At 42.1% G+C, this 14,839-nt stretch overlaps 1 protein-coding gene across 1 annotated transcript in view; it reads right to left on the bottom strand.

The window, feature by feature from the left end:
* The window catches only part of DLEC1 (DLEC1 cilia and flagella associated protein), a 66,052-nt gene extending 51,454 nt beyond the window's left edge, over positions 1–14,598 (bottom strand). The window contains 8 exon segments of the mRNA XM_087917546.1: positions 1,490–1,577; positions 2,520–2,601; positions 4,272–4,495; positions 7,667–7,863; positions 8,579–8,689; positions 10,117–10,273; positions 11,000–11,140; positions 14,426–14,598. Coding sequence (XP_087773672.1) covers positions 1,490–1,577; positions 2,520–2,601; positions 4,272–4,495; positions 7,667–7,863; positions 8,579–8,689; positions 10,117–10,273; positions 11,000–11,140; positions 14,426–14,524 — 1,099 coding nt within the window. The 5' untranslated portion in view covers positions 14,525–14,598.
* Positions 14,599–14,839: the final 241 nt, after the last annotated feature.

The following is a 14,839-nucleotide window of genomic DNA, read 5'->3' as shown; positions in this document are numbered from 1 at the left end:
AAAGGTAGTAAAATGGGGGCAGAACTCACTTAACAACTGCATTGCTCAGCAACAGAAATTCTGGCCTCAATTGTGGTTGTAAGTTAAGGATTGCCTATATATATATATATATATGTATGTATGTATGTATGTTTTCTTAAGTTTTCGCGGGTACTTACATGTATGGCATTGGGTATTTTCCCACATCATTGTAGTTGTGCTTTTAAAGTTGTAGCAACGTTTCGGGAGAATCTCATCTGCCATCATCAGGCTTCTGTATTGTGTTCGTCTGTGAGTCAGACTTTTACAGTGGTTTCAGATTTAAATAAACACACCCCAACCAGGCACCCAGATGAAACCTAGCTTCCTAACTAATGATAGCTGTCCATTTACCTGGAGCCAAGCTGCACTAAAGGCCTCCAATAAAGTAACACAATGTTGCCAGCCAATCAAGATACAAAAAGAGCCAAAAAACAGACAGAAGATATTAGAAGCACCAATCAAGCAGAATACAGCAAACTCCAAGACCAATAAACACAGACCAAGACTCCCAACCAATCAGGGTGAAGAAAAAACCACTCTGGCACAGCAATAGGCTGCCCCAAATTTAAATCTGAAACCACTGTAAAAGTCTGACTCACAGACGAACACTATACAGAAGCCTGATGATGGCAGATGAGATTCTGCCGAAACGTTGCTACAACTTTAAAAGCACAACTACAATGATGTGGGAAATAAGAATGGGTGAAAAAGCCAGGTTTTCGTGGTTCTTATGAAGGCCAGCATGATCTGTCACCATTAATGTAGTACCCTGAAAATTCTGCATTCATATTATAAAATTATTATAAAATAATCTGATCTGGTTTGATTATTTAGTCAGGTGACTGAAACCAGCCGATTATGGTTTATTTAATATGCCAAGCTTAAAAATGGATTAAGAGCATGTGTGAACCTGGTAGATGTGTAAGGCACGCCAGCTCTCTCCCATAGTGTAAAGGATTTTAGAACTGGCCTTGGGGGAAGGAGCAACTTGGAGAAATGATTACACAGCCCCAAGATAGAAGAAACCAGTCTCCTAACCAACCCGGCTTATGACAATCACAATTTATATTCATAATGTGTGAACTCCATTACGGCCGTAACTCAAAAGCTACCTGTATTCTATTTTGTCATCCTGAGATTCCTTGAGTGTTTTTCCATCCATTTTGATCCACTTGATTAAAAGTCTGTCTATCTCTCTCTCCCCCTCTCTCCCCAACCCAATTCACAGGGTTATTGCTGCGGGGAAGGTAAGAGGAAGATGTATTTGATATGTTGGCTGCTTTGAGTTATTTATAACAATATTAATCAGATCTGCTTAGCTTTTTTTCAAGAATAGTCAGGTGCTGCCACCTGCTGTAGCATCATTTTGTGGCCATTTCCATCCTTTGGAAGCTATTCCTGGAAACCAATTTTTGCCCAAAACCATCTGGTTTAAAAACTGACATCACAGCATCTGGCAGGAACTCACCCATCACAACCGAGAAGGCAGATGTAGCTGGAGGAATAATTCTGACACCTTGGGATGTTGAGGTCATGTTCTGTAACTCTATTGTCATCTACAAAGAAAGAAAAGAAGGATAGAGCCACTGCAGCTCCACCAGAAAGCTTGTGAGCCAAAGAGTACCCCCACAAAACCATAACGACAGCACCAAAAATGGATGATTTTTTAAAAACTGGAGGATGAAGGGAAGGTAAAAATAAGTGGGAATGGATATGTCAAGGATCTGCAAGCCAAGCACAGCCAGTTTTTATACTTAAAAATCCCACAATTATTCCGCCACGCAAAATAATCAAAACATTTTTGGCAATTATTACTGCACACGTTTTCCACTGCCTTCAAATTTATAAAAACATTAGAAGGGTCCCTGTGTGAAAAGATTGACTGTGATATTAGAATCAGAATCAGAATAGAGCTGGAAGGGACCTTTGAGGTCTTCTAGTCCAGCCCCTTGCTCGAGCCGGAGACCCAATACCATTTCAGATAAGGGACAGTCCAAGGAGAGAATAGTTCATAGTTTTGATTTTTAGGTAGTCCTTGACTTATGGACGTAATATGAGCCTGACAATTGCAGTTATAAATTATCACAGACATAAAGTGATCACCATGTGACAAAACCTGATTTTACAACTTTTCTTGTGGCTGTCTTTAAACAAGAGCCACAGTCGTAAACCAAACCCATTGTTCATTATGGGGGTGGCTTTTGTTGGAAACCAGAAATAAATGCCTATTTTTTCAGCAAAAATACAGTCATATGACCACAGGATGCAACAAATGACTGTAAATGCAGTCACGTGACCATGTGTGTGTGTGTGTATGTCTGTCTGAACTTTGGAATCTGAACTAATCGCTAAGTGACCGGTCATAAATCGAGGACTCCCTGCATTAAATTAAAAGTACTCCTTCATTAAGAAATGAAAGAACGATAATCCGATCCAGCTGAAGAAAAGCCAATTAAGAGGCCTGGCAGATATCAGAAATTCTCCTGAGTGGCTCTTACCTCATAAACCTGCCCAACTTCATATTCCGTAAACACCACTGCAGGAGGATTTGATAGGAAGATCGGTACTGACTGGGAATCGCTGAAATTAAAAAAAGAAAGAAAGAAAGAGGGTCAACAGAATTCTCAGGAGCGCTGCATGTCAGCCAGGACTGGTTGGGCTGAATGGGGGTTACTTCATTGCATTGTCCTCAGAGCTTGCTTTCAGCCCCACAGCGTCTCCAGAAAAATGTCTATAGCAGGGGTGGGTTTCTACCGGTTCTGTCCACCTCCGTAGAACCGGTAACTCTGAAGAGCAGCAGACACAGAACTGATTCTACGTCTGCTGATGTTTTTGCCCATCAGCCCACCCGGGCTCTTACCTGATCTTTATTTCCTGATTTTTCAACTTCAGCTGCCAAAAGAGGCACAGCTGCAGTTAGAAAAGCAAGAAAAAAGGGCTGTTTCAAAGGCTACTTCTCTGCAGGCAGCTGCTGATGACGATTTACAGGTGCTGCAGGGAAGCTCTTAAATCCCAAACCGGTAGTTAACCCTGTCATATCCCACCCGTGGTCTACAGGTATTTAATGTGACAGGAGAAAATGGTTAGGCTCCCTGAGTTTAGTACAGGCAGCCCTCAACGTACAACAGTTAGTTTAGTGGATGTTCAAAGTTACAACGGCACTGAAAAAAGTGGCTTATGACCGTTTTTCACACTCACGACTGCTGCAGTGTCCTTCTAGTCACATGATCAAAATTCAGACACTTGGCAACTGGCATTTATGACGGTTGAAAGGTCCCAGGATCATGTGAGCCCCCTTTTGTGACCTTCTGGCAAGCAAAGTCCATAGAGGAAGCCAGATTCACTCAACAACCGAGTTTATTTGGTTGGAAAATTTATATTGCTGCCTACTCACGAATGGAAATTCAGGAAGGCCTAGAAAGATATTAAAAGACCATATAAAAGAAATAAAAATAATAAAATGATAACTATTAAGTTATTAACTTAACAGCTGCAGTGATTCGCTTAACAACTGTGGCAAGAAAGGTCGTAAAATGGGGCAAAATTCACATAACAACCGTCTTGCTTGCAAACAGGAAATTTGGGGGGTCAATTGTGATTGTAAACTGAGGACTACCTGTAAAGTGAACTTCAATACCTTGAAATCTCTCACAGTGTTTCTGAAGTTTAACAACTTTTGAGAAACCCTGCACTCTCAAACATATATTCTGGTTTTGGGTCCACCCAGTTCCTTCCTGACTTTGTGCCATCCTACTGCTTCAAAGGTGGGCACGGCCCTTTCTTTTATCCAAAAGGAAAGAGACTGTAGTTTGGTGAAGACATAAACCACCCCATGACCTCCTGAAAGAGAAGGTGAAGAATATTGTGATTCTGACATTTTGTGGGGGGGAGGACTTTTTTTTTGAATCTGAGCCCTGAAAGGCTTGGCGACTCCCCTACGTTCAGCCTCTTGAATCAATTCATTTTCTCAAAGCAGAAAATGTGCCGACTGGCAATGCTCCCACAGTTGCGCTTCGCAATCAGCTGGTCTTTGAAGGTAGGATGTGCCCTACCTTGCTATCAAAAGCAACAACTGTGTGCCAACTTTCCTCTTCCTTTTTTTTTGCAATAAGCAGGCTGTATTCCCTGAGCAACATAAAGATTTAGGCATTCAGGTATAGAACGTCCTAGAAAGTTGGGGAGAAGGAGAAGTTAAATATCATTGCTGAAGCTAAGAAGGCCAGTTGGGTAAGTATTTTCTAAAGAGCTACCTTTCCATCACAAACTTTCTCTTTCCTCCTATTATCCGCTCCTCCTTCTTCTGAGGCAGAATCAAGGACTTGCCTCCATGGAGTGAATTAGGTGGGAAAAAGCGAGGATTCTTCAGGAAATTGTGGCGCTCTTTCAGCCTCTGAAGATATAGGCGGTCTTTCTGCCGGTCAGCTCGGGTCATTTCATCCATCCAGACAGGTTTGCCCAAGGCTTTAGCTTTCTTCTATCAGAGATGAAATGAGAACCATGCTTTCAGATAGACTTTGATATACGATTCACCCTGGATCTCCAAAAACAGATCTCACAAGTTTGAGATTTTCAAAATCCTAGAACTGAAGGAGCCCCTGTATTTTGCTTAGGGCATGATGAATCTTATTTTAAAACCTCCCAGCAGAGAGCTTGTCCAGCCCGTTTGGTCTTTCTGGATCATTAGTTTCATTATTCAGCACAGATCTTCCTTGACTCAACAGTTCATTTAGTGACTGGTTGAAGTTACAATGGCACCGAAAAAAGCTGCGGCATCCCCGTGGTCGCGTGGTCAAAATTCAAATACCTGGCAACTGATTCACATTTATGACAGTTGCAGAGTCCTGGGGTCACCTTTTGAGACCTTCTGACAAGCGAAGTCAGTGGGGAAGCCAGATTAGCTTAACAATCTTGTTACCAACTTAAAAGCTGCATTGATTCACTTAACAACTGTGGCAAGAAAAGTCATTAAAACGGGACAAAATTTACTTAACAAATGTCTTAATTAGTGACAGAAATGTTGGGCTCAATTGAGGTCCATTTCTCTTATGGCTAAACAGTTTTTTTTTTTTTTTGGGGGAGGGCGGAGGGGGGACATATTTTGGCCAGAATCTGCCTTTCTATACCTGAAGGCCCCTTCTACAAGTCTTGCAATTTGGAGCAGTAGAAAAACAAGTCTCAAGAGACTCTTTTTGGGGGGGCTGTGGCCTTGATCCCGTGGAAGACTCTGCTACCAGACTGTTCAAAGGTGCTTTTCTCATTGAATGACAACTGGCCTGCTTTTTCCCTTGAGGAAGAAGGAGAAAAAGTTTTGTTTCTCATCCAAGAAGCTTCATCGGTTCTGATGGCGGGGGAAGATGGAAGGATGGGTTCTGATAGGATTGGGGGTGGGGGGGGGGGGTAAGGGGAATGGAACAACAATCTTTCCACTAGGATGACCTTTCTTGCCACACTGGTTAGAAGAAGGGGTGTCAAACTCGATTTCATTGAGGATCATAACTTCCATCAGACTGCCTGCTTCCTGTTTTTTTTTTAAAAAATGCTATCAAGGTTGTGACTGACCTGGGGGAGTGGGGTTAGGTGGACTTGCCCAGGGTGAGCATGACCAGCTCAACGTCACTCGTGCCCAGGGTGCAGAGGTAGAGCGCTCTGCCAGCAAAAATGGGCTCCCAAGCTCCGTTTTCAGCTGCGATGGCTTCCTGCAACCCTGGTGCCAGTGAAAACGGAGCTTGGGAAGGCCGCATGCGACCCTCCCAAGCTCCATTTTCACTGGCAGAGGCACCGTGGGCCAGTCCTTTGTTGTTTCCAGGGTGGCCCCCTCGGGCCAGATCTAAGCACCCCACCGGCTGAATTGGGCCGCCGGGCCTTGAGTTTCACAGCCCTGGGCTAGAGCCTTGGTGGCACAGTGGTTAGAGTGCATTACTGCAGGTCACTTCTGCTGACTACTGGCTGCCAGGTAATTTGGCAGATCGAATCTCACCAGGCTCAAAGGTTGACTCAGCCTTCCATCCTTCCGAGATGAATAAAATGAGGACTCAAAACTGTAAGAGGCAATATGCTGACTTCATAAACTCCTTAGAGAAGTCAAAGTGCTATTGGTAATAAGTATCTATAATACTTTTGTATTACAACACTTGTGCAGATACATAGTATTTACAATACTTTTAGATGACTGCAAAGAAATACAATCCTTCCACCCCGTCCACTTCCTATCAGAGCCTATCCTTCCATCCCCCCGCCGTCAAAACTGATAACGCTTCTTGGATGAAAAGCAAAACGTTTTTTCCTTCTTCTTCCTCAAAGAAAAAAACAGTCCAGGGGCCTTTTGAAGGAAGGAAAAAAAAAAGGCATATTTGAACGGGATGACTGAGAATCTCCACAGACATCTACTAGCAGACCTGAGAGCTGTTCCCACACTTTTGGCTTTCCAGAAGTGATCAAAACTTGGCTTCGCTGGTTGGCCTGGGACCCTGAAGATAGTTGACAGGGTAAGAAGATCTCACCCCTTGCCATTGTTCTCCTTGATTCTATCTTATGGCACATAGTTAATCTCGGTTTATGACCACAATTGAGCCCAACGTTTCTGTTGCTAAATGGGACATTTGTGAATTTTGCCCCCTTTTACGACCTTCCTTGCCACAGTAGTTAAGTGAATCAGTGCAATTGTCAAGTTTGTGACACAATTGTTAAAGTCAGTCTGGTTTCTCCCATTGACTTTGCTTGTCAGAAGGTCGCAAGACGGGATGACAGGAGACTGGGACTTTGCAACCGTCATAAATATGAGTCAATTGCCAGACAACTGAATTTTGATCACATAACTATGGGGATGCTGTAATGGTCGCAAATGTGAAAAATGATCCTAAGTGGGTTTTTGGGTGCCGTTGTAACTTTGAATGGTCACTAAATGAACTGTTGTAAGTTGAGGACTTATAGTTTTAATATCCTTAGATTTTAATTTTCATAACTCATGTCAGGGGCGCCTGTGGTGGCCCAAGCACTCTGCCAGAGAAAATGGGCTCCCGAGCTCCATTTGTGGCTGTGACGGCCTCCTGCAACCCTTCGTCCCTGAAAACAGAGCTCAGAAGGGCCGTACACAGCCCTCCCAAACTCCGTTTTCACTGGCAGAGGCCCCTCCGGTGGGTCCTTCGCTTGTTTCCAGGGCAGCCCCACAGGCCAAATATAAGTACTCCGTGGGTTAGACCTGCCCCCGGGCTTTGAGTTTGACACCCCTGTTCTATTTTAAGCAATCAACCCACAGGATAGGCAAAGATTTATAAATACAATGCTTTGATACAAACAGGAAAGTAGGCTGAATAAGCTGCCCTCTCACCTTCCATTCAATTTTATTCTAACCATCTAAATGCACATCTCGCAGGCATGGAAGTTGAATTGATCAATACTGTGTTTTAGATTTCAGAACAGAATGACCCTGTCAGAGCTGAAGAAGCTTTTTGGATGAGAAGCGAAACTTCTTGGAAAAAAACAAACAAAAAAACCAGAAAGTCCTGTTGCCCTTTGAAAAAGCACCATCAACAGACATCTCAAATCTGAGAAAGATTAACTTGATCACATCATGATACAAGGCTGAACTGTAGGGAGGGATCAGAAAATAATGTCAAAGTGGTAGCAAAATAAAACTAGGCTGTACCTTGTAGAGCAATGCCACAGATCCATCTGAAAAATTAGTATCTGAAGAGTCCAGAGTTAAACTGGACAAAGACACATCGGGAAGACTTGCCCATAGCTTTTTGATGCGTGAATTTTCCTTGAATTGGAGAGCTTCTGAATTAGGAGGTTCATAGTGTTTACAATCAGTTTCTTTCAAATAGCCCGGTTCTGAGACATCTGCGTTTAAAGAAAAGTTACGTTCAGAAAGAAACCTAGAAACAGAACAAACATCATTCGTACATATATTTTTAAAAAATGACAATCTCATATACCAGTGATGGTGAACCTTTTTGTTGTGCTGTGCCGAAAGCGCGTACACATGTGCCAGCACCCACAATGCAATGCGCCCCCCCCTGCGCATGCACGTGCAACACCCCCGCCCGCCCTCTTACCTGCACTGCGCATGCGCGTGCTTTCCAGCTGATTTTGGGCCTGATTGAGGCCGTTTTCACCCTCCTGGAGGCTTGAGGGAAGCCTCTGCAGCCTTGGGAGGCTGAAAAATGGGCCTTCCGGAAATACCGTAAGTACCAAAATGGGCCCGTTTTCAGCCTCCCGAGGCTGCGGGGGCTTTCCTCAAGCCTCCAGGAGGGCGAAAGCGACCTCCCACAAGCTTCAGAGGCCCTCCGGAGGCTGAAAATGGGCACTTCCAGTTTTTTTGGAAGGCCCGTTTTTTGGCCTTCTGAGGCTGCAGAGGGCGAAAATGGCCTCAAACGGGCCAAAAATCAGCTGGGAGCCGCACATGTGCAGTGCAGGTAAGTTTGGCTGGGGCTCGTGTGCCCGCACAAATGGCTCTGCGGGCCACCTGTGGCCCGCGTGCCATAGGTTCGCCATCACGGTCATATAGTTTCATACATTGCATCCTTGAAAAAGTCACATTCGTCTTTCTAGTTACCTTTAGGAGCATGGGTTACTAGCATCGGATCTGTGATGTAATCATCAGGGCAGATTAAATGGTGTTTTTTAAGAAGGTCGCCATCCACACACCATCTGAATGTAGACTTCACTAGGGAAATGCACATTTAAGAGAGATAAGTTTTTTTAAAAAAATAAACTGTCCCCATTATTTCTTCATATAGGGGAAGAGAACGTTTTGGAAGGGAAAGTGAGGCCAGTACAGCTGATCTTTGACTTACAATCACAATTCATCATCCTCTTTCAATGACCCCCATAATCCCTTGCCAGGTGGAGTCTGCACAACTGAATGGAGCTGAGTGTTTACTGGCTGGATGCCTTTCCTGTTGGCAACGCGGAGGATTTTTTAGCAGATATATTCTCAGTGTGTCCAGAGAAAGAAATATCTGCCTTTACCTAGGACTGAAGTCACAGCCTCCAGATTATGAGGCGAGGGCCACCTTTAGGCCACTACACCATTCACTTACAAACACATTCGGGACCAGAATTTTTGCTGCTGAATAAGGCATATGTTACATAAAAGTTGTGCCCTATTTTTTTATCTTTTTTGCCATGAATCACTGCAGTTGTTAAATGAACCGTGTGGTCACTAAGCAAATCCGAGTTCTGCCATTGATTTTGCGGCAAGCCAGCTGGGAAGGTTGCAAAGGATGATCACACGACCCAGGGATGCTGCAACAATTGTAAACAAATGCTGGTTGCCAAGCACCCACATTTCAATAATCTGGCCATGGGGATGCTGCAACAGTCGTCACGTTTTAACTAACTTTCAACAGTCACCAAACAAATGGTTGTAAGTCAAGGACTACTCGTAATCAATTTCCACACCCACCCACCCCCCCAAAAAAAGAAAAGCTTTGGAGGCAGTTATTTTTCACAGTAATTACCCCGGGCTGAAAAATGGGAGCAAAGAAATAAAAAGACTTCTCTTTTGTCTCTTCATCTTAATTCTAATTATTGAAATTTTTCAGTAAATCAACCAAATAGGATTTGTGTGCCTCGCCATCAATCCTTCCCATATCAACAAGATCAAATCAAATCCTTACTACATTTTTAGCAAACCAAAGGGCATTTTCCCTTGGTATAAGTTATATTAGAATAGAAATAATCCTCAATTTACAACCATTTGTTTAGTGACCATTTACAGTTACCACAGCACTAAAAAAAGGGATAATTTTTCACACTTACAACCTTGGCCGCATCCCTACAGTAACATGATCAAAATTCTGATGCCGGGCAACTGGCGTGTATTTATGATGGTTGCAGTGTCCCTGGAGTCATATGATCCCCTTTCGTGACCTTCTGACAAGCAAAGTCAATGGGGAAGCCAGGTTCACTTAACAACCGTGTTACTAATTTAACAACTGCAGCGATTCAACTGTGGCAAGAAAGGTTGTAAAATGGGGCAAAACCCACTTAATAACTGCCTCACTTAGCAACAGAAAAGTTGGGCTCAATTGTGAGCGCAGGTCAAGAATTGCCTGTAAAAGGGGATATAGGAAATGCTAATTCCTTCACCTGATGGCATTGCAGCTCGGCGGTAAGCTTCCGGAATTTCTAGCTGATATAAACCCAAGATCCTTTCTTCTTCCGCGGTGGCACGGGCCCTTGCTTGGATGATGTGTTTTTCCAGCATTAGTGCCTCCATTTGTCGGTGATTATACTCTTCACGGAGCTATTATTGTAATAGTTAACACTTAAATATAGATTCAATTTATTTGACATCAAAGTACAAATCTTTTATTATTATATGCAAGAAAGAGGAATTCTGAGGAAGATAGAAATGGACCATTAGCTTCTGATTAAGATTAAAATAACGTTTATTGTCATTTTATACAGTGAGCACACCGACACATGTTAAAAATGAAATTCTGTTGCCTGCTCTCAAAGGAAAGTACAGTATATACCTACCCATACACATATATAACATGCATATATGCATGCTATATACATACATATATATACCTATGCACACAGAGATACATACATTAATTGCTATCCATTTTGAATACATAGCAAAGAGGAAACTTAAGAATTCACAAGGTTGACACTATATGGAACAAAACTGTGACTGAAATTAGATGTTCTGCTTCAGATACCACGAAGTCTCCTCCCAGATGTTAACCAGGAAACAGTCATGAAGAAGATGATCTGATTCTAATTTATTGTTACACTTATTCTAATTTTGTAACATAATTAATAAACATATGTTTGTGTTTATTAATGTTACATTCGTGTGTGTCTATCTCTCTTTGCATATGTCTGTCAGTCTGCCTGTCCATTCAATTCCTACTTTCCAAAATGATTCAATTCTGAATGGTGATTAAGCAGAACATTTTGCAAGCTTAAATCACTTTAATTCTTATATGTTTTCCTGAACAGAGCTAAATAGAAAGTTTACCTTTCGCAATTCTTCCACAAAGTATTCATGATGGGGATTTTTTCCTCCACGGGATTTGATCATATTATCCACCATGTTTGCTGCTATCACCTCTGAAGTATATAAGCTCTTAAAGACTTTGGTTAGTACATGGGAAATGTCCTGAGTGGGATAGGAGGAGAAATAATTAGAAACAGGTGTAGAAATATTTGATGGTGAGCCTGCAACAAGAGTGACAGTGGATTTCACATGAATAATACTACAGTTAAATACAGTTTTCTTGAAAACTGGCATCAAGCAACCTTCATATTGAAAGTTACAATGCATGTGTTCAGTATTAAAAATCTTCAGCATGCATTCAAATTAATTAAATTGACAGTACAAATAGTCCTCAACTTATGACCACAATTGAGCCCAAAATTTCTGTTGCTAAGTGAAACACTTGTTCAGTTAATTTTGCCCCATTTTACGACCTTTCTTGCCATAGTTGTTAAGTGAATCACTGCAGTTGTTAAATTAGTAATGTGAACTTGGCTTTGCTTTTTATAGAAGATTGAAAAAGGTGACCCCAGAACCCTGCATCCGTCAAAAACATGAATCAGTTGCCAAGCATTTGAATTTTGATGTGACCATGAGGATACTTCAAGGGTCGTAAGTGTGAAAAAGTCATGTCACTTTTTTCAGTGCTGTTGTAACTTTGAACGGTCCCTAAAGGAACTGTTGTAAGTCGAGGACTACCCGTATAATGACAATAAGTTTAGCAGCTGAGTTTCTTGCTATTATGCCTACTAATTACAGATTACAGTGACAGAAAATAACTTGTGTTTGAAATGAATCAGGCTTTTTAAACATTCAGTCCAAACTACATGCAGTTGCTTTCATTCTGTTTCTGAATTCTGATGATAGTTAGTCCTCGACATACATCCGTAAGGGAACCTGCCTATTACACTTGCAAGTCATGACAGTTGAAAATGATTTGTTGACGTGACTAAGCTGTTTTTGCAATCTTTTTTGTCGCAGTCATTAAGCGAAAAAGGCCTAAAAAGAATGCTGCAGTCATTAAGCGAACCTATTGTAACTTCCAAGTTTGACAAAACCATTGTAAATGTCTATGGAGATCCTCAGTCATCCAGGTCATAGTTGACCCAAAGGTGCTTTTTTCAAGACTTCCTTCTTTTTAGGACTTCTTTCTTTCTTTGAAGACGTTTCCCTTCTCATCCAAGAAGCTTCTTCAGCTCTGACCGGATGGTGGTGATTGGAAGGATTTATACTCCTTGCAGACAGCTGGTCATTTGAAGTCTTGTAAAACATGATCATGTGGACATGGGATGCTGCAAATGGCTATATATGTGGCCATACTGCCTAGTGCCTGACATGTATTAGCATAACTGCAAGGGCCCTGGCTGTTAGAACTTGTAACTCCCTTTTTCCAGGTAGGTCATAACTTCAAACAGTTGCTAAATGACCAGTTGCAATTCGAGGACTACGTGCATTGAAAAAATGAGTTGCCTACTCAGCATTACAGGTAGTTCTCAACTTACAATAGTTCATTGAGTGACCGTTCAAATTTACAACGGTGCTAGAAAAAGAGACCTATGGCCATTTCTTTTACACTTACAACCATTACAACAACCTAAAGGTCGCCCAATTAAAATTCAGGTGCTTGGCAACTGGCTCATACTTAGGACAATTGCAGTGTTCTAGAGTCATGTGATCCCCTTTTGTGACCTTCTAACAAGCAAAGTCAATAAACAATCAGGTTACTAATTCACTTAACGATTAGGTTACTAATTTATCAACTGTAGTAATTCATTTAACAACTGTGGCAAGAAAGGCCATAAAAGAGGGCAAAACTCACTTAACAAATGTCTCACTTAACAATAGAAATTTTGGGCTCAATTGTGGCCATAAGAGTACCTGAAGAATGCCACAGTTATTAAGCATATCAATAATTTGTTTTAGGCACAGTTTTGCTGAAAACCCCAAATACATGCTAGTTTTCACCAAAACCATTGTAAACCGTGATCATGGGACCATGGAATGCTGCAAACGCCATAAATGCAGCCATTGCTGATGTCTAAAGATTGGCCATGTAACCACAGAAGGAGCCTGACCATCAAAACCAAGACATAGCTAGCCCTAAGTAAGTCCAGTGTAATTTTTAATGGTTGCTAAGCAACCAGTTTTAAGTTGAGGACTCCTCTATGGTCAAAGGTCAACTAAATCTACACTAAACCTACAATCAGACACTTCCATAGTATTTTTAAAAATACTGTGCCTGCTGTGTAGATTCCATTTTTCAATAAGAACCACCAGCACAAAAACAAAAACAAGAAAATATTTCTCCACCCAGGTTCCATATATTGATTCAATCCTTCCTCTCAGCTAATATTTACTCATCTCAACAATTTTCCCCAGTGGCTTAAGTACTGGAAATTTTTAAAAATGGAACAAATACCAAGCCTTCCTCTTCCTGCGGCAACGTAAGCAACCCCATCTGATCTTGCCTAATGTTTTGCTTCATTCTTAAACACAAACGTTGACACACACACACAGGCAATCCTGATCACAAAGCTTTGTTCTCCTGCACTTTGGCCAACTTTTGGTGGCTGGTTGTATTTTCATAAGCTTGCAGGCAGCTCTGGAATAATACAGTTAAAGATAAGGGAGTTTTTCCAGGGAAAGTATGTATATATGTATGTGTGTGTGTGTGTGTGTATGTATTATTGTTGTTGTTATTGTTGTTTTGTTGTTGTGTCACACAGTCAGTTAGATTTTAGATTGAATTTGGGTTTTTTGTTCATGTGTCCAAGGACTTGGGATAGGAGGATGCTTTTTAATAATATTAAAGGTGTTGTCACAGGGTTAGGCTTAAGGTCTTTTGCAATTATTATTATTAAACCATTCTTCACTGTGGTTCTTCTCTCTGTGAAATAAAAGCATTTACAATATTTTCTGAATAAAGGGGGGGGTGTTTAAATCATCGATGAAATAATCTGTTTATAAAATCAGCATATCTTAATTACTTTTTCACCCTTTTTTAAAAAAAGGGGTCTTTTTAAAACATTTATCTCCGATGCCTAGATTAACAAGCAATGATAGAAATATGTTAAACACAATCAAATCGTCAATTAAATGGATTAGGAAGGTTACTCCATGCCCACTTTCCGTTTGTGCTGCAGGTAGACTGAATAAGCACTCTGCACATGCCCAGGAACCCTGTGCCAGGAAGTGGGGGCAAAATACCATTCCGGGGTTTATGGAGGCATCTGGGCACAGGAAAGAGACATTGCAGGTGGAACTCTGCCCATGCTCAGATGGGAATCGTTTTGCCACCCAAGCCAGGTTTAAAAAAAACAACAACACCGCCCTGAAAGTGAGAAGCGTCTGCAAGGTTATTAAAGCCGGAGGGCGCGGTGGCAGAAGCGGGAGCGGCTCTTCCTTCACCTGAGTCAGCTCCGAGGCGGGCCTGTGCCTGTACATGGAGGGCTCGGGGCTCGGAGAATCCCTGGGGTGCGCTGCGCCCCTTTCCTCGGCTGGCAGCATCTTCGCGCAGCGCCCTTTCCCCGGTTGCTAAGAGTCTGCTTTCTGAGAAACGAAAAGCGGGCCCGTAGCAACAGCGACTTCCGCTCGCTTCCGGAAGCCCCCGCCTCCGATCTTTTCCGATCTGGTCCGGTGGATCTCGTCGTTTGCCTACCAATCCCAGAAATCGTAGCCAGCGCGCTAGGACTTATGGGAAATGTAGGCGTATAATCGGTTTATTTAGCAGATGGATAGAATAGAATAGAATAGAATAGAATAGAATAGAATAGAATAGAATAGAATAGAATAGAATAGTTCTATATTGGCAAGATTCGACAC

The sequence above is a fragment of the Pseudonaja textilis genome, chromosome Z (assembly GCF_049901715.1).
Source record: "Pseudonaja textilis isolate UNSWEBS1 chromosome Z, rPseTex1.2, whole genome shotgun sequence".
Lineage (NCBI taxonomy): Eukaryota > Metazoa > Chordata > Lepidosauria > Squamata > Elapidae > Pseudonaja > Pseudonaja textilis.
The sequence above is the reverse complement of the archived record's forward strand: the minus strand, read 5'-3'. Positions and strand labels throughout refer to the sequence as shown.